This window comes from Neofelis nebulosa, chromosome 15, assembly GCF_028018385.1.
Source record: "Neofelis nebulosa isolate mNeoNeb1 chromosome 15, mNeoNeb1.pri, whole genome shotgun sequence".
NCBI classification, from domain to species: Eukaryota; Metazoa; Chordata; class Mammalia; order Carnivora; family Felidae; genus Neofelis; species Neofelis nebulosa.
Genome location: NC_080796.1, coordinates 3,963,263 through 3,982,344, shown reverse-complemented (window position 1 = coordinate 3,982,344; position 19,082 = coordinate 3,963,263). Strand labels below are relative to the sequence as shown.

Below are 19,082 nucleotides of genomic sequence, written 5' to 3'. Positions count from 1 at the left end.
GGTGGCTCAGTCGGTTAGGCGTCCAATTTTGGCTCTGGTCATGATCTCGCAGTTTGTGAGTTCGAGCCCCCTGTCGGGCTCTGTGCTGACAGGTCAGAGCCTGGAGCCTGCTTCGGATTCTCTGTCTCCCTCTCTCTCTGCCCCTCCTCTGCTCATGCTCTCTCTCTCTCTCTCTCTCTCTCTCTGTCAAAAATAAATAAACATTAAACAAATAAAAAAAATAAATGCAGCCAAGAATTCTTTATCCAGCAAGGCTGTCACTCAAAATAGGAGAGAGAAAAAGTTTCCCAGACAAACAAAAATTAAAGGAATTTGTGACCACTAAACCAGCCCTGCAAGAAATTTTAAGGGGGACTTTCTGAGGGAAGAAAAGATGAAAAAATATATATACATACATACATACATACATATATACATATACATATATGTATATATGTATACATATACATATATATATATATATATATATATATATATATATATATATATACTAAAAGCAACAAAGATTAGAAAGGAGCAGAGAACTCCACCAGAAACTCCAAGTGTACAAGCGTCATAATGGCAATAAATTCATATCTTTCAGTACTCACTCTAAATGTCAGTGGCCTCAATGCTCCAATCAAAAGGCATAGGGTAACAGAATGGATAAGAAAACAAGGTCCATCTATATGCTGTTTACAGGAGACCCAGTTTAGACCTAAAGACACCTTCAGATTGAAAATAAGGGGATGGAGAACCATCTATCATGCTAATGGTCAACAAAAGAAAGCTAGAGTAGCCATACTTATATCAGAAAATCTAGAGTTTAAAATAAAGACTGTATCAAGAGATGCAGAAGGGCATTATGTCATAATCAAGGTGTCTATCCACCAAGAAGACCTAACAATTGTAAACATTTATGCGCCAAATGTGACAGCACCTTAATATGTAAATCCATTAATCACGAACATAAAGAAACTCATCGATAGTAATACCATAATAGTAGGAGACTTCAACACCCCACTCACAGCAATGGACAGATCATATAATCAAAAAAAAAAAAATCAACAAGGGAACAATGGCTTTGAATGACACACTGGACCAGATGGACTTAACAGATATATTCAGAACATTTCATCCTAAACCAGCAGAATATACGTTCTTCTCCAGTGCACATGGAACGTTCTCCAGAATAGACCATATACTGGGACATAAATCAGCCCTAAGTAAGTACAAAAAGATTGAGATCATACCGTGCATATTTTCAGACCACAACACTATGAACACTATGAAACTCACAGAGCTAGACAAATCCATGTAAATCTGCTCAGTCCCCATTTGACAATCCTTTTTGTGGCAAACATTCACATTTGAGGAATCAGAGTTTCAGGGATATAGTTTGGAGAGATTTCCGATAAAGGTGAAGCTTTTCCCCAAGTTATACAAACTTGCTTGTCTTCTGTCAGTGGTATCAGGATCCACTGACATCCGAGATGTCAACATAAGGCATCACTGCTCCAAATGGGTCACTAAGGAGATGGGCTCAGAACTCCAAGAGTTAAGCCTCAAATGAACTTTGATTACTTAATATTAAATAGCCCATGGTCTTTCTCCTATTATAAAATGCTAAATTTTTATCTTAACTGTTAGGAAGCTCCATATGAAATTTTATTGTCAATTATAATAATCCTGGGACCCTAATATGTATCTACTTCTAAAAAAATTGTTTGTATTCTAGTTGTATTCCAGTTTCCACTGGAATAGCTACTTACTTTATATTTTAGGCAAACTATAAATCGGAAATAAAAATATAACGGCTTATCAATAAAAACTCAAACACTGATTTATACAGATCATTTTTAGCATAATGAAAGTGACTACATTATTTGCATTTTTAGGGAACAATGCTGAGGAGAAAGAGAATATTGTCTGCAATAGGCATAACCTATTCAACTGTAACCATGATTAATCTAATACAGTTTGCAAATATTCCAATAGGAATATGATTATTCAAATTTTGTTTCTTTTAATGCTTATTTATTTTTGACAGAGAGAGACAGAGCATGAGCTGGCGAGGGGCAGAGAGAGAGGGAGACACAGAATCCGAAGCAGGCTACAGTCTCTGAGCTGTCAGCACAGAGCCCCACACGGGGCTCAAACTCGCAGACAGCGAGATCATGACCTGAGCCGAAGTCGGACGCTCAACCGACTGAGCCACCCAGGCGCCCCAGGAATACGATTATTTATAGTATACAGAAGGAAAAAGTGTCTTGTTTTCAAACTAACTTATGGGGCACCTGGGTGGCTCAGTCAGTTAAAAGGCCGACTTCGGTTCAGGTCATGATGTCATGGTTTGTGAGTTCAAGCCCTGCATTGGGCTCTATGCTGACAGCTCAGCCTGGAGCCTGCTTGGGATTCTGTGTCTCCCTTTCTCTCTGCCCCTCCCCCACTCATGCACGTGCTCTCTCTCTTTGAAAAATCAATAAACATTAAAAAAAATGAATAGAATACAAAAACAACTTAGAAAGTCTAACCTGGAAAATTCAATCCTATTCCGAAGACACTAACATAAAATACAAAATATATATTATAAATTAATATGGATTGCCTTGAAACCCTTGAAATCTTTATCAAAATAGACCATAAAACAGAGGCGACTGGGTAGCTCAGTCAGTTAAGCATCTGACTCCTGACTTTGGCTCAAGACATGGTCTCATGATTCATGAGTTCAAACCCAGTGCCTCCTAGGGATTGTCTCTCTCTTTCTCAAAATTAACTTTAAAAAAAATTACCAAGATTTCTTTGTGTCCAAAAGAGATCTGATTAGCACAGTCTAATATATATATATATATATATATATATATATATATATATATATGTATAAATATATGTGTGTATGTTTTTGTGTATATCACAGAAATATATGATATATATATGTGTATATATGTATACATATATATATATACATATATATATACATATATATAATAAAACAGTAATTGTAAACGCATTGCTTATGGAGGCAAAGTAGGTGACTTGAGTAAGTGAAGAACCTAAGTGGGGACAGTAGCAAACTGGAGACACACATACCTCATATAAAAAGGTCAGCCGCTGAAATGCATACCAAACAGTAGTATGGGCTCAAAGTACCAGGTATGATTCTATAAGAAGTGTCTGATCCAGATTTCTGCATGAGTGTCATAATTTTAAATGTTGACTCAATTTATGGAGGAAACGAAACACATCCAGGGGACAAATTTAGTCAATAGCCCACGGGTATTTTGGTTGTGCATAAAGCAAATATTTGTATGTAAATCTTTCCTGAAGTATCAGTATCACGTTTTAGCAAAAACTTAGGCCCCGACATGTAATAAAAATTGCTATTAAGACTCATAAGAGGGTAGGGGAGCCTGGGTGGTTCAGTCGGTTGAGCGTTGGACTTCGGCTCAGGTCACGATCTCACAGTCCATGAGTTCGAGCCCCGCGTCAGGCTCTGGGATGATGGCTCAGAGCCTGGAGCCTGCTTCCAATTCTGTGTCTCCCTCTCTCTCTGCCCCTCCCCCATTCATGCTCTGTCCCTCTCTGTCTCAAAAATAAATAAATGTTAAAAAAATATTTTAAAAAACAAGAAAAAGGGGCGCCTGGGTGGCGCAGTCGGTTAAGCGGCCGACTTCAGCCAGGTCATGATCTCGCGTCTGTGAGTTCGAGCCCCGCGTCGGGCTCTGTGCTGACAGCTCGGAGCCTGGAGCCTGTTTCCAATTCTGTGTCTCCCTCTCTCTCTGCCCCTCCCCCGTTCATGCTCTGTGTCTCTCTGTCCCAAAAATAAATAAAAAACATTGAAAAAAAAATAAAAAAATAAAAATAAAAATAAATAAATAAATAAAAAACAAGAAAAAAAAAGACTCATAAGAGGGGAGCCTGGGTGGCTTAGTCACTTGAGCATCTGACGCTTGACTTCAGCTCAGGTCATGATCCCAGAGTTGTGGGACTGAGTTCTGCATCAAGCTTGGCACTGAGCTTGGAGCCTGCTTGAGGTTCTCCCTCTCTCCCTCTGCCCTTCTCCCCCACTCACACTCTCTCTGTCTAAAAGAATCACAACAAAAAGACTCGTAACACCCACTTTAAGAATTTTTCCAACGCTTCTTAAAACCGCAATCTATCTGTGTTTAATTCTCCCAGACTGTTAATCAAATAGACAAATTAGTTCACAACTATGCCGAAACTAAATTATGAAAACAATTCCCAACTGCATTGTCACTAACTACATTTCCATGTTTAAAACTACCATTTGGATTATACCAGGGCGATATGAATTTAACAGACATCATAAGACAGTCGGTCACATAGCTTCAACTAATAAAGAAGATTGAAGATTTTATCCTATTGCAATCAGGAAAACACTGCTTGTAATAACCAAATGGCTATGAATATGAGAGAGAGAGAGAGAGAGAGAGAGAGAGAGAGAGAGAGCAAGCATGAGCGAGTGGGGGAGGGGCAGGGAGAGAGATTCTCATGTGTCTCTGCACCATCAGTGCAGAGCCCAATGTGGGGCTCAAACTCACAAACCATGAGATCACAACCTGAGTGGAAGTCGGTCACTTAATCAACCGAAAAACCTGTGTACCCCTGCATTCAATAGTTAGCTTTTTTTAATTTTTTTTAAATGTGCACTTTTTGTGGAAGAGAGAGAAAGAGCACGAGCAGGGGAGGGGCAAAAAGAGAGGGAGACTACAGAATATGAAGCAGGCTCCACGCTTTGTCTAAGCTGTCAGCACAGAGCCCAACACGGGGCTAGAACTTGTGAACTGTGAGATGATGCCTGAGCCTGAAGTCAGACACTTAACCGACTGAGCCACCCACACACCCCAGTAGTTCTTAACCAAGAGTTGTAGCACAGTCTCAAAAAAAATATTTCTAAATATCCATGTCTATGTATACATGTTACTAGATTTACTCAAACTCTTCAGGGGAGAGTTTAGGCTTGTTAAAAAAAAATTGAAACTTCCCCAGGGCACGGGGATTCACCACCACAATTCTAGCTGAGAGGTGGTGCAGCAGACAATCACATCAGTCTCATCTATGTGGCCAACTCCCTCTATCATTTAAAGATTTAGCCAAAAAAATGACTTATCAAAACTGCATTTAATTTCCCTGAGCAGAGGTAGAACAGGGACTAAATGTAAAGTCCAAATGCAACTTGATTGCATTACTTTTAAACTTCTTACTTCCAATCAAGATATTCTAGATTTCAGAGCAGAGTTTAGACTCTTACCTAAGTGGCTGTTTCTGCCAGAATAGGATTATATGACAGTGAATTATTTGTTCTTTTTTCTCCTTGACCACTTAATCAACCACCTGTTCACTGCCAATCTGATTTCCTCTGAGTCCTCCTACACTTGGTCTCTAGGCAGGTTTGCAACTCACTCTTTCCCTAAGTAACAATTATTCCCCTCAAACATTGAAGACTCCTTGACTAAACGTATAAACTGAAGGGGAAAAAAAAACAATAAAACAAACAACCTCTTCTTGATATTTTCTCTCACTTGTCAAATTTCCAAATTGGCCCACTTAGTTCTGACTGCTCCCTCCTTTCCCCTTTTTTCTCTTAAGCCTTGGCCAATAAAAGATAAATCCCATTTTTATAAATCACTTTTTTATCAAATAGGAACTTGTCAACAGCAGCAATATTTTTTATTGTAAAATGCATTTCTTTTCTTTGAGTTTTAAGACAAAGCCTAGGGCAAATTTTGCTTTCCTGTGTTGTTTTTCACTAATAAAAAAAATTGGATGGGAAAAATATTTGAAAAAAAATAAGTTTTACCTTTAACAAATATATTGTTTTCATAAATATTTGCCATAAATACATAAAACAAAGCAGTATTCTCTGTTTCTTTAGAAGTATCCTTATTTAAAATGAAATCGTAGGGGTGCCTAGGTGGCTCAGTTGGTAGAGCATCCAACTTTGGCTCAGGTCTTAATCTCATGGCTCATGAGTTCATGCCCTGCATTGGGCTCTGTGCTGACAGCTGGGAGCCTGGAGCCTGCTTCAGATTCTGAGTCTCCCTCTCTCTCTCTGCCCCTCTCCCCCTCTTGTTCTCTCTCTCTCTCTCTCTCTCTCTCTCTCTCTCTCTCTCTCTCAAAAATAAATAAAAAATAATAGGAAGAAAGAAAGAAAGAAAGAAAGAAATCTTAGATAAATAAGTTACTGCCAAATATTTTCATTCAGGGAACCCTTGAACTTCCGAATACGTAAAATTGACCCTGCCCATGTCAACCAAGGGTGTTCCTCTAGGGGCTTCAGCAGTGAGAGGTAATGCATGTCAAAGAAAAGGAAGGTGGGCCAGCAAGTGTGGCCATCATCTACTCCCCATGTACAGCTACAACCCTGCTGAGGAGCTACACAAGGTTGAGCAGGAGCTACTCTCTGAAGTGGGACACCCCAACATGGTACATGGCTGGCCGAGTGGCTACCAACACAAGTAGATGCCTTTGCTGGATGTCCAGACATGACCTGACCCCAATGTCCTCATCTTCAGAGCACCGGGGCCTGCAGTGCCCAGCACCTGCAACCTGTTGCTTTCTCCTCCCGCTTGCACACATCCAAGCTCTCCCTGCTGGGTCTGGGTCTCCATTCCTCCTCCCACCTATCCCCAGCAGCACCCCTTGCCTAAGCCCCTGCATAGCACCCAGCCTCCATCGTCGCCTCACTCCCCTCTAGACCTTTAGTCCTTTATGGGCTCTGAGACTACCATCCACTTGTAGGCACTAATGGAAACATTTTCTTTCTGGGGTGGAAGGGTGGCTGGGAGATACAACTTTGCCCTTTCTGTGGGCACTACTTTTTTCTAGCCCTCCCTGACTTGGCATTGGAGTTATTTCCATGATGAAAGGGCCTGATATATAGAATTCAGTGAGTGAGTATGTGTGTGCATGCGTGCATGCGTGTGTGTGTGTGTGAAATAAAACATTTTGTGGCTAAAATATTCACGTGTATATATAAAATTTCAAATAATGTATAAATTAGTTCTTTACCTTATTTCTTGCTTCAGTATTCGCATTGTATAGCAGCAGCTTCTCTATTATGGATATATTATCACCAAAGGCCGCATAGTGGAGAGCAGTGTTGCCACTCACATCCCTAATATTTGGATCGGCACCATTTTCCAATAGTATGTTTACACATTTCTCTTCCTGGCACTGTACGGCCTGTCAGTGATATGCCAAGAAACAGAGTGTAAATTCTGAGAATTTAAAGTAAGCATGCCACAGGTTTCACCAATTCGTTTTGTTTCAAGGCAATAATTTCATTTTCATTCTAAGTAATGACATCAAATCTATCTCAGGCAGACATAGCTGGTACTACATACCTTCATGAGAGCTGTCCTGTTTTCATGATCACAGAGGTTAAGATGACATTTCCTCTCTACTAGGAGGCTCACCACTTCTGGATGGCCATTGGCACAGGCCAAATGGAGAGCAGTCCTAAAAAAGTGAGAGGACTTTTTAGGAAATGATAGTGCACTCTCTCAAAACTTGCAGTTAATTCAGGAAATTGTAAACATTAAGTAGCATGTTATTCCTATGCCTCCAAAACAAAGATTCAGTTTTCCTCTGGAGAAAGTACAATATTTAGTAGTGATTACTCATCACACTAATAAAAGAGTGGCCTGTTTGAAGAGAAAGAGCATGACCTGGGGATTCAGCTCCACTTGGGTTTGAATCCTAGTTTAACTCTGTCACTCACTAGTTATTGCTTAGACTTATCCTCAATGTCCTCAACAAAAGGGGATAAAAATAGTAGTTGTCTCGTGTCATCTGGCTAGCTCAGTCTGAAAAGCATGTAACTCTTGATCTCAGGGTCGTGAGTTTGAAGCCCCACGTAGGTGCAGAGATTAGTAAAAAAAAAAAAAAGATAATAAAATGAAATGAAATGAAATGAAATGAAATACTGAGTAGTTATCTCACAAGACCTCGTTGTGATGCTTAAATGAGGATCTATGCAAGTATTTAGAACATTTCCTAGCACAAATAACATCTCAATAGTTGTTGGATAATATAATTAAATAACATCTCAATAGTTGTTGGATAATATAATTTTTACCATTACTACTGCTTTACATAAACAACACTTCAATTAGGTACCTTGATACAATTACACCTACTTTGCAGATATGTTTTAAGGATTAGCAAGAATACTGCGTTTCAATGATTCTAAGATGCTCATTTTGTCACATTTTAATATCTCTGATATTGGAATGCAATTTATAACTCAAAATGTCTTACAACTGTAAATGGCAGGACTTTAAAAAAATAATTGGCATATAAAATAGTGGGACACCATAGAATCTTGGTGCCTTCCATTATGTGAAATGATGGTATATACAATAGGTCTATTGCAGTTCTAGTCATATGATTGGCACTTAAATAAATTTTAGTTCTGAAAAGCATTATAGGAAAAGAGGACTAAATTAACAAAAGGAAAACATTTTTTAAGGACTCCTTACTTTGCTTCTCAAGAAAGTTTAAGCCACAGGAAACTCAGGATTCCAATGACTAGGAACAGCTCATTTTATTAGGTATTGAGGTCTACAGATTGTACGAAAATCAAGTATTTCCAGTGATCAATATTAGTACCTACTACTATCGTAAATTTCAGAAGGGCAGGTAAAGGTTATCTTTTACAATTTCCTATATTCAGAAACTTTGACAGGAAAGAGGAAAACTTCCCATTGAGAGTAAATCCTAATACTTCAATGTAAAATTTCTCATCTTAGGGGTGCCTTGCCGGCTCAGTCAGTAGAGCATAGGACCTTGATCTCAGGGTTGTAAATTTGAGCCCCACGATGGGTATAGAGATTACTTAAAAATAAAATCTGGTGCAGAGCCTGCTTTAGATGCTCTGTCCCTCCTCTCCTTTTCCCCCTCCCCCTGCTCATGCTTTCACCCTCAACAATAAATAACACTTAAAACATAAAGTAAACAAGATAAAAGCTGGGGCACCTGGGTGGCTCAGTCTGTTAAGCGTGCAGCTCTTGATCGGGCTCAAGTCACGATCTCATGTTCACTGGCTCAAGCCCCATGCTGGGACTCTTGGAAAAGTGTATTGGAAAAGTTCCTGCTTTCAGCACGGGGCCTGCTTGGGATTCTCTCTCTGTCCTTCCATTGTCCCCATCCCCACCCCCACCCCATCCTTCTCAAAAAATAAATAAATAAACTTAAAAAAATAAAATCTTTAGAAAATAAATAAATAAAATTCCTCATCTTGCTCATACTGTGCAAAATGAAGTCTTTGTGAACAAAAGGATCTTGGGTAGAGTATGTCCGCTAAATAATATATGTGCAGGTTCTAGGTGATAAATAAATGGATGGAAAGAGTGGATAAATACATTTGGAGAGTTCAATATTTTTAAAGAAAAGGTATATAAAGGAAAGCATACTTCTGAAACAGTAAATAATCACTTATATCTGCTAAGTCTTATTTTTTTCATAAGCACACAACTAATATATTTTATTTTCATGATTAATATAAACCATTTACCTATTACTCGTAATAAAGCTACCTATAACAGAAAACATATGTATATGCTTAATATATGCATAATAAAATCTACAAGTGCAAATAAAAATACTCCCTTTACTTCTGAAGAGGCCAAAAGTTGTCCAAATATGCCAATCCTCAAAAATCATTTTAATTAACTCACTTTTCTTATTTTACATCCAAAAATATTTTTTAACACAAAGTGAGAAATTATTTTTATGTATATAAGATCAATATTCTTGCTCTTCTCCAGGATTACTTCAACGACAATAAACCCTTTCTGTTGATAATAAACTTTTAATAGGACCTTTATACACCTTTTCCTGTAGAAAGCACAGATTTTCTTTGAAGGCAAAGAAAAATGCATGTAAATACAAAGGCTCAGAAATAACAAATGTCATCCCATTTTGTGCATATTTGGGCTTAACATAAAACCGTAGTCTGCTTGTGTGTACCTATGATCACACTGATTTTTGTTCTCACTTAATGATCAACTAAAGCACAGCTCTGCATCTCTGTGTATATCTATTATCTATGCCACTTTCAATGATCACATATCCATCTTATGGATGTAATGACATTTACTTATAAAAGCCATTATACGAGTTCTTCTTAATACATTGCTATTTTAAATAGTGCTGAGAAAAGCAAAATGTATGTCATTTATCTCTAGTGATTTCCTAAAGATATTTTAGTAGAAATAAAATTGATGGGTAAAAGGAATACATATTTTTAAAATGTGGTACTTACACGAAATTGTCTATTGGAAAGTTGAAAACAACTTAAACTTTAGCGGCAGTATAAGCACCATCACTCTATTTTCACAAAGGTTGTAGATGGAAAACTGTATTTCAGTCGCTTTTTCACTTAAATTTCTTTTTTCCCAGGGACACTATATTTCCCTATGTCCACTGGTCCCTTGTAGATATGCAAAGAAATACTTTGCACGATTTCAAATTACAGGTTTTTGTTCATTTTGATTTCAAAGACTTCTCTGTAAAACGAAGATAGATTCTGTTGTCTGATACAAATATGTTGTAAATATTTGCAAGTGCATTGTCTTTTATTTTAATAATATTATTTTCTGATAGAGGCTTTTAGTTTTTTATGTTGCTAAATCAATCTCCAGAATTCTTGATATAAAAAAATATTTTTTAATATTTATGTATTTTTGGGAGACAGAGACACAGCGTGCAAGCAAGGGAGGGGCAGAGAGAGAGGGAGACACAGAATCTGAGCTGTCAGCACAGAGCCTGAAGCGGGGCTCGAACCCACAAAGCACGGGATCATGACTCCCAAAGTCAGACCACTTAACTGACTGAGCCACCCAGGGGCCCCATTTTTTTTTTGAGAGAGAGAGAGAAAGAGAGAGAGAGAGAGAGAGAGAGAGAGAGAGAGAGAGAGAGAGAGGCAACACAGAATCCCAAGCATGCTCCACATTGACAGCAGGGAGCCCGTCGAAGGACTTGAAAACACGAACACATGAGATTATGACCTGAGCCGAAATCAAGAGTCAGAGGCTTAACTGACTGAGCCACCCAGGCACCCCCCAAAAGTCTTGCTTTTCAAGTCATTCTTAGGATGGGTAAATAGGCATTTGTAGGATTTTTTTCTGTTACTTTTCTTATTTTGCCAATTAAAATTTTTAAATTGACATCCCATCTGGAACTTAATTTAGGGAGATAAAATTCTAACAAGTTTTCTCCAAATCGGCTGTTTCTCCACTACTTACGAATAGTTCACCTTTTCCTACTAATATGAAATGTCACCAGTATGAAATTCTAAAGTCTTATGTATATTTGAGCGTTGGTCATGTTCTACTCTGCACCACTCCTTTATCTGTCTTTTCAGCTGTGTGTAAATGAATAATTTGTGGAAATTTCAGGTATATTTTGATATCTGGAAGGGCAAATCTACCTCCTATATAAAAACATAAGTTCTTAGGTTAATTCCAGTTTGTTAACATACAGTGTTCTATAAATTTCAGATGTACAAGATAGTGAGTCCAAAACTTTCCTTAATGACATCACAAGAAGAGCATGTGTAGCTCAAAATTCTTAAAACCAGGATGCTTTCATTTGCTTTACCTAACACTGACAAATACAGGAAGGGCACACATTTTGAGAAAAAGGAGTCCTCCTATTCAGAGCCATCTTCCACTTCAAAATGTCCTTCCAAGGTCCCTCAGGAAATAGCACACATACCTAAGTGTACACAGACATAAACTGGATACTGGATTTTGTCCCAAGAATTTCTAGCCCAGAAGTTGATTACAGGAATTATTTCTCCCATTATGCACTTTTCTGTGACGTTATGGTATGAAAATGAGTCCATTACAAACAACATGTTGTCGACACTTAATTTCGTGTGTATTACTATTGAAATTTGGGTAAATCACGTCAAATTTGAGAGTCAAGTGGTCTATTCAGGAATTACGGGGTACGTGCCAGGGCAGCTGAAGACTCTGTTTTTGCCGCTCACGCTGTTGGCCTGGTGCTAGACCACATAGGGTTCCCACGACCGAGGGGCAGCGGGACCTCAGGAGGGAAGAGAACCCAGCTCCCCGAGGGAGGGCTCGGATGCACAGGTAGAGCTAGGCCAGGTGTGCTCTTCTCCCAGGTCCGTCCCGCCTCCTCCCTGCCAGCCTCCAAGCCCCTATTACCTGTTCATTTTGTCTCTATCATCCACGCCATTTTCCGCGAAGAACAGAATCTGCTGCACTTGCGCTGCGTTGCCCACACAGGCAGCCTTGTGGATCTTTCTGAGATCTCTGTCTTGGACATGGTAACCCAGCAGCAAGTTGTCAATTCCATTGTTCTTCTGCCCAACGCCCCTGCCCTGCCTCTGCAAGCCAGAAGCGGAGCCCAAGGGCGACATGCCCTTCTCCCTCCCGAACCCCCAATTCCTCTTCATTGTGAAGCCTGCGGGCTCCACAGAGACTTCACCCCGCCCTCCCTTTCCACTACCCCCCGAGCCCAACACTAGCGCCGGAGACAGGCCAAACCCGCCTGGCCACAACACCCCAGCAATGAGGATCCGCCTTTTGGTAGCTGCCACTTCTCAGTAACCGGCAACAAGCAATACCGCCAGACACAAGCGCGCTTGCGCACTTCAGAAGAGGCATCCACTGCGCATGCGCACAGAGGCCTAACTGTCAACGGTAACCAAAGCTCCGATGCCCCCCACCCCCCCCCCAGGCCCAGCGCCGCGCAGCGAACAGAGAGGAGGGGGCTCCGGTGGGGGGTGAGGCGGGGTCCAAAGCCGCGGAACCCAGCGGGAGCCAGCACCTCTGCTCGCCACGCTCGGGTCTCGCCTCGGCACCCTTCTCGCCCCACGCGCGCCTCCCGAGGGGCCCCTTCCCCGCGCCGCAGCCCAGGGTGCAGCCAGGCGGCCGTGCCTGCACCGCGGGAAGGGGTGGAGGTGGGGCGTGAGGCGGGGATAGGGGCCGGGCCGGGGCCGCGACGCCCGCGAAGCCTGGAGCCCGCTGCAGCCGCCACCGGATCCCGGGATGGGACGAGAGACTGCGGCGGAAGCCAGCATCTCCCAGCCTGGGGCTCCGGGGGCCGCGGAGCCACCGCCGCCGCCACCGCCGCCGCCACCGCCGCTGTTGCCTCCGCTGCTGAGACCAGGCTAGAGATGGGTGAGTTGACACTGGCGTCACGGGGGACCCGCGCCACAGCCCCTCCATCCACGCACTCCTAGCCCTCCGCCTTGAACTCCGCGCTGCCGGCACAATCCCCCCCCCCCCCACGCTTTCAGGGCTCCCACAGCCCCCTCCCTCCCTGAGCATGACCCTAGGGGCGGGAGCGGGAACCCCGGGCCCGGGGGTTGGGGGCTTCGATACAGGGAGGTGGGGGCCGGATGCCAGGGAGACTATTGGGCTCCCACTCCCACGCCCAGGCCCAGCGTGGCACTGTGAACGGAGGGGGGGCGGCTCCGGTGGGTGGTGGGGCAGGGTCCGGAGCTGCTAAGCCAGGCGGGAGCTGGCACCTCTGCTCGCCGCGCTGAGGCCTGCCTTTGGCACCCCTCTCGCCACATACGCCCGTCCCAGGTGGCCCCTTCCCCGCGCCGCGTCCCAGGGTGCAGCCTGTCCGCCGTGCCTGGACTGCGGGAAGGGGTGGAGGTGGGGCCGGGACGCGGGGCTATGGGCCGGGCGCGGGGCCGCGATGCCCGCGATGCCGGGCGCATGCCTCAGCCTCCACCCGAGCCCGGGATGGGGTCAGAGGCTGCAGCAGACGCCAGCATCTCCCCGCGGGGGCCTCGAGGTCCGCGCAGCCATCGCCGCCGCCGCCGCCGCCGCTGTTGCCTGCGCTGCTGAGACCAGGCTGGAGATGGGTGAGTTGACCCTGGCATCCCAGGGAACCCGCTCCGCAGCCCCTCCATCCATGCCCTCCTCCTGGCCCTCAGCCTCCATCTCCGCGCTCCCGGCACAACCACCCTCCCACAGCGTCAGGGCTCCCACAGCCCACTCCCTCCCTGAGCGTGACCCTTGGGGCAAGAGTGGGAGCCCCGGGCCCGGGGGTTGCGGGCGTGGAGACAGAGAGGTGAGGGTCGGATGCCAGGGAGACTATTGGATGCCAGGGAGACTATAGGGCCCCGGGCCTACAGGGGAACTGCGAACAAAAGGCAGGGGGCTCCGGTGGGGGAATGGGGTGGGGTCCGGAGCCGGGGAGCCTGGCAGGAGCTGGCACCTCTTCTCGCCTAGCTCCGGCCTCCCTTTGGCACCCCTCTCGCCCCACACACCCTTCCCGGGGGGGCCCCTCCCCCGCGCCGCGTCCCAGGGTGCAGCCTGGCGGCAGTGCCTGGAAGGCGGAAGTGGTGGAAGTGGGGGCGTGAGGCGGGGATGTGGGCCGGGCGCGGGGCCTCAAGGCCCACGATGCCCTGCGCTCGCCCTAGACTCTGCAGGAGCTCGAGATGGGGTGAGAGGCTGTAGCAGACGCCAGTATCTCCCCGCTGGGGCCTCGAGTGCCGCGCAGCCATCGCCGACGCTGCTGCTGTTGCCTCCGCTGCCGAGACCAGGCTGGAGATGGGTGAGTTGACCCTGGCGTCCAGGGTAACCCTAGCCGCAGTCCCTCCATCCCCGCACTCCTGGCCTTCCGCCTCCATCTCTGGGCTCCCGGCCCAACCCCCACCCCGCCAAGCCCTCAGGGCTCACACAGCCCACTCCCTCCCTGAGCGTCACCCTATGGGAGGGAATGGGATCCCCAGAAACAGGGATTGGGGGCATAGAGACAAGGATGTGGGGGCGGGATTCCAGGGAGACTACTGGGCTCTGATGCCCCCTCACCCAACCAGGCTGGCCCTAGGACCTTTCCCAGGCCCTGGAGGGCAAAGCCTCATGCCTTAGATCCCCTCCCTAGGCCTGGGCAGGGGCGTCCCCTAGGCGCTGGGCTCAAAAGGCTCTTTGTGAGCTGTGCCCCCCACTCCCCAAGCCTCCAGCTTGGGGGTCGTGGAACAGGGCGAGGCGGAGGCTGGGACTGTGGCTGCTCGTCTGGACCAGGCAGAGGGGCGTGGAGAGGGCACCCTTAGTCCTTTCGTTGGGGTTGGGGGGGCGTGGCGAGGCTCAGTTGCTTTTCACTGCACTGCAAAGGGTGGGGAAGGGAACCTGGCCGGAGGAGGGCTCTATCAATATCTGCAAATAGTGAGTTCTGGAAGCTGAGTTGGGGAGGGAAGCTTGGATGTAAGTCAGAATGATGACACCTGAGCTGGAGTGCCATGAGAAGCAGAGGTGAGTCTCAGCCAGCCCTAGTAGCTGGAGGTCACGTGACTCTCCTGGCTCTGGAAGACTCCCTAGAAGGCCTGTGGGCAGGAATACTACCCCAGAGAGACCCCTCCATGGCCCCCCAGAACTGGCACTGCCCCATCCCCATAGCACTCCTTGCCACTCCTGGGACACCAGTCCTGACCTGCCTTGATGAGGAGCTGTGGATACTGGCGGGTCACCTCCCCGGGCAGGGCAGGTACTGAAGATCCAGGCCTCCAGGTGCTGAGGAGATAGGCACAGGGTCTTGGGAAAGTTTGGAAGAGGTTCTGCCAGCCCAGGGAGGAGAGAGAAGTTGCTGGAAGAGTTGGCTTGCTCAGAACTAAAGGGAAGGGCACTCTAGGTAGAGGGAATGGCTGGAACAGAGGCTGTGAGATGTGAGCGCCTGGTCGGGGTGGAGAGTTGTGGAAGGGGGGGCTAGTCAGGTATGGGAGTGACCCATGTGAACGAAGGGAAGGAGGGCCAAGTGGAGGTGAGGTGTCAGGCCATCCCAGCGATCTGGCACAAGCAAGCTCCCAAGGACAGCGAGGAACTGATGGGGCGGCAGTGCTGCCATCTGGCTCAGCAGCCCCTCTGGAGTCTGCCCAGGGTCCCTGCTGTGGTCAGGGCTGCTTGGCCCACATCTGCTGGTGGCTGGACCACCCCAAGCAAGTCTGCTTTCTGAGTCTCAGTGTCCACATCTGTCAAACGGGGAGACTCCTCCACAAGGTTGTGGGGAGATCTGCATGAGGTGATGAGTGTAGGGAGCCCAGCCCCTGAGAAGGCCTCGGGAAATCCTTGGCCGCTGTGCCAGTATGTTTACCTGGAAAATGGGGGCATTGATGTCAGCTGGTGGGCCAGTCTCAATTTACCCTGTGGCGATGAGGATCCTGTGAGGGCTGGATGTGATCCAGGGAAGCCAGGGCTGGGGGCACTGTAAGTCCGTGTGCTCATGCTATTCTGGAAGAAGAGAGAAGCAGTGGGCGGCGACCGGGGTGGGGTGGCCCTCCTTGTGCCCCTATAGGCACCTTAGCCATGGCATTCAATGGACCCTGCTGTGTTCCCCAAGGCCAAAGCCTCTTTTTTCTCCATGCTGCACGATGCACCCCTTCCTCCTAGTCAGCCCTAGGCCTGCACATGGGGGACCAGAGCTCCCTTCCAGAAGGATCTTCAGACACTGAGACCAACAAACACAATATCTTCCTGCGAGGGGCACTGTCATGGGCAGCCGGGTGGAGAGGACACAGACCTTAGCCCCAGGAGAATGGAATCTATTTGGGCAGCAAAACCAGTCGGGCCTCCATGGTCTTGCGTGGCCCTGTGCTGGCTGCTTAGGGGTGTGTGTGGGGGGCCGGGATTGGGGGGATGGGGGACTGGGCGTTGCAATAATTGCACCATGGGACAGTCAAGGGCAGAAGTTAAAAGCAAGGACTCCAGATCCAGTGGCCCAGGTTCAAATCTCAACTCTGCTACTTCTTACTGTGTGAATGTGGACTGGTGACTCTGCCTCTCAGTGCCTCTATTTCCTTGCCTGTAAAATGGGAACAAGGCACACTAGTGCTATTTGAACAGCTTGGTTCTGTTTCTAGTGGGCATTTATGCCCCCTCTTCCAGAATGGGTCTCCCAGTTCACCCCTGCGTCCAGGAAGATTACACAGCCTGCTCCAGTAGGCTATCATCTTCCTCTTGTGTGTGAGTCCCTATAGGCGGGGGCTTGCCTTTCTGTGTCCGTTGCTTGGGCAGGGGGCAATGGTGTGCTGGCAACAGGCCCTCTGGGAGAAAAAGGTACCTGATAAACAGCGTTGGCAGGTTTCCATGGTGTAAATCTTCCAGCAAGGCCTATTTGAGGTTACCAACAGCTTAACCATCTCGCAGTGGGAGCTGGTCCATGCCAGCTTTAGCACCCAGGCATTCAGTAGGTGCTTAATAAATGATGGTTGAATAAGGAGAGAAGGCTCCAGAGACTTGGAGAGCTGCCAGGCCATACTGTAGCTGAGAGAGGGAGGCATCCGACAGGCTGAGGCCAGGAAAAGAGACCACTCTGAATAAGTAACCCATGGTGAGATGGAGGGCAGAGGGGAAGGAGGACTGGTGGCCTCCCTTCCTGGGAACCTCTGCACCTCTGACCCTGCGTCACTTCTGTTCTGGATCCTCTTGACCTTAGCCTGGTTTGGGCTGTCTGCACAGCATGACCTAACTGGATCCCAAGCATTAACCTGACAGAGCTCTGAGAAAGGGTCCAGACGGGTCTCAAATGTCAGATTCTATTCCCTTGCTTATGCTGTTCCCTCTGCCTGAATGTCTGTTCCACCCACTTCTTCCTATGTGCCCTGAAACTCTGTCACCCTTCAAAAGCCTCCACCCCAAATCCCACAGACCCTCCTCCCCTTCTGCTGTTTCTCTGGCCTTACAGCCCCTCTCGTGTGCACCCTGCCTGCCCATAAAAATATTAGTAGCTAACGTTGCATCTGGACAACAACCTGTGATAGAGGTACTGTGATAATCCCTTTTGCAGATGGGGCAATGGAGGCTCTGTCTTGTTATCGACCACCCATCCTTTGCCTCTCGGCTTGAGCAGCCATTCGTTGTGCAGAGAGGCTCCTTGCTGTGGGCTGGGCAGAGCACCACTTCTCTTTCTTCAGTGTGTTTGCTGTGGCGTGTTCCACTAGGCCGTGAGTTCCCTATCCTATGGGAGCTTGAATGAATGAAAGAATGAATGAATGAGTGAATGACTTTCAGCCCCAGGGAGCATCCCTGTTCTTTTACCCATTCCTCCTCCCTTTCCATCCCTGTGGGAGGAGACTGACCCTCCAGAGGGCATCCTGACACCATGGAGGGATGGTCACAGGGACCCTGCTTAGCCACACCTGCCAGAAGGGACGGGGAAGTGAGGCTTTGGGCGGGGCTGAAAGCAGGCATGGTAGAAGGGTAGTGGACCACCCTCCTGTGGTCTCGAGTGGGGCTGACATGGGCCCACAGCACTGCCTGTAACCCAGGAAGTTAACGGGGTCCCAAAATACGTTTTCTTGCACCACCCCATGTGGAAATTCCCCTGTTGGCCCACTTATTTTTGTTTTATCTAGAAAAATAAAGTTGGAAACAATCATTCACACACCCTAATTACTCCATTGCTTTACGAATTTAGAGCCTGTTTGGTTCTAGACTTTGGCTCCTGCTGAAGGAGGAATCCCCTGGGAGGGGCAGGGTGAGGGCCAAGGCAGGAGACCAGAGCCTGCTCTGATGCTGGGGCCTCCTCGGGGTCTGCCCTCCAGTTGCCCTCTCTTAGCAGGCTGGGAACTTCCCAGAAGCAGCAACCCAGATGGGGGTCTGAGCAAGGGAGGGTGGCCAGAGGCAGACTCCAGGATTCTGGTTGACTGGGGCCCATAAAGGATGACTTCCCAGGCTCAACCTCTGAGTCATAATAATTTGCTGCTATTTATCGAGCACTTACTATGTGCTCGGCGCTGGGCCAAGCACTTTGTCGGCATCATCTCAGCTATGCCTGCTAACTTCCCTTGAAGCAGGTACTATTATTCTCCCCTTTTGGCAGTTTGAGTGTGCCTGGGGCCCGGGGCACAGGGCCGGGAAGTGGTGGGGCTGGGATTGTATCCAGCCTAAAGGACCCCCATAGCCCGATGGGGCCCCTTGGATAGGCGCCTCAGTCACTCAAAAGGGAACGGTCTCTGAAGCCTGGACGCCCAAGACAACCACGTCACTGGTGTCCTGGCCTCCAGGCCACCCTCCTTGTGGCCCTGATTGCCACTCCTTTCTTCCCCATAGTCCTGGGCTCTGTCTATGGAAGCCCCATGTAGCCTCACCTGGGTG

The 19,082-nt window shown here is 46.9% G+C and overlaps 1 protein-coding gene across 1 annotated transcript; it reads right to left on the bottom strand.

Moving 5' to 3' along the window:
- Positions 1-6,969: 6,969 nt before the first annotated feature.
- Positions 6,970-12,495, bottom strand: LOC131495906 (ankyrin repeat domain-containing protein 26-like). The gene is made up of 3 exons (XM_058701085.1): positions 12,180-12,495; positions 7,347-7,461; positions 6,970-7,185 (listed from the first exon to the last, which is right to left on the bottom strand). The coding sequence occupies exons 1-3, from the start codon at positions 12,428-12,430 to the stop codon at positions 7,000-7,002; spliced, it is 552 nt and encodes a 183-aa protein (XP_058557068.1). The 5' UTR covers positions 12,431-12,495; the 3' UTR covers positions 6,970-6,999.
- Positions 12,496-19,082: the final 6,587 nt, after the last annotated feature.

Bases quoted from the DNA above. Each gene is read 5' to 3' on its own strand.
- LOC131495906 (XM_058701085.1), bottom strand. From the start codon at position 12,430: ATGAAGAGGAATTGGGGGTTCGGGAGGGAGAAGGGCATGTCGCCCTTG. The intron at 7,462-12,179 runs GTAATAGGGGCT...TCACTTTTTTAG, and splicing joins GATAGAGACAAAATGAACAG to GACTGCTCTCCATTTGGCCT. The intron at 7,186-7,346 runs GTATGTAGTACC...TATCACTGACAG, and splicing joins ACAGGACAGCTCTCATGAAG to GCCGTACAGTGCCAGGAAGA.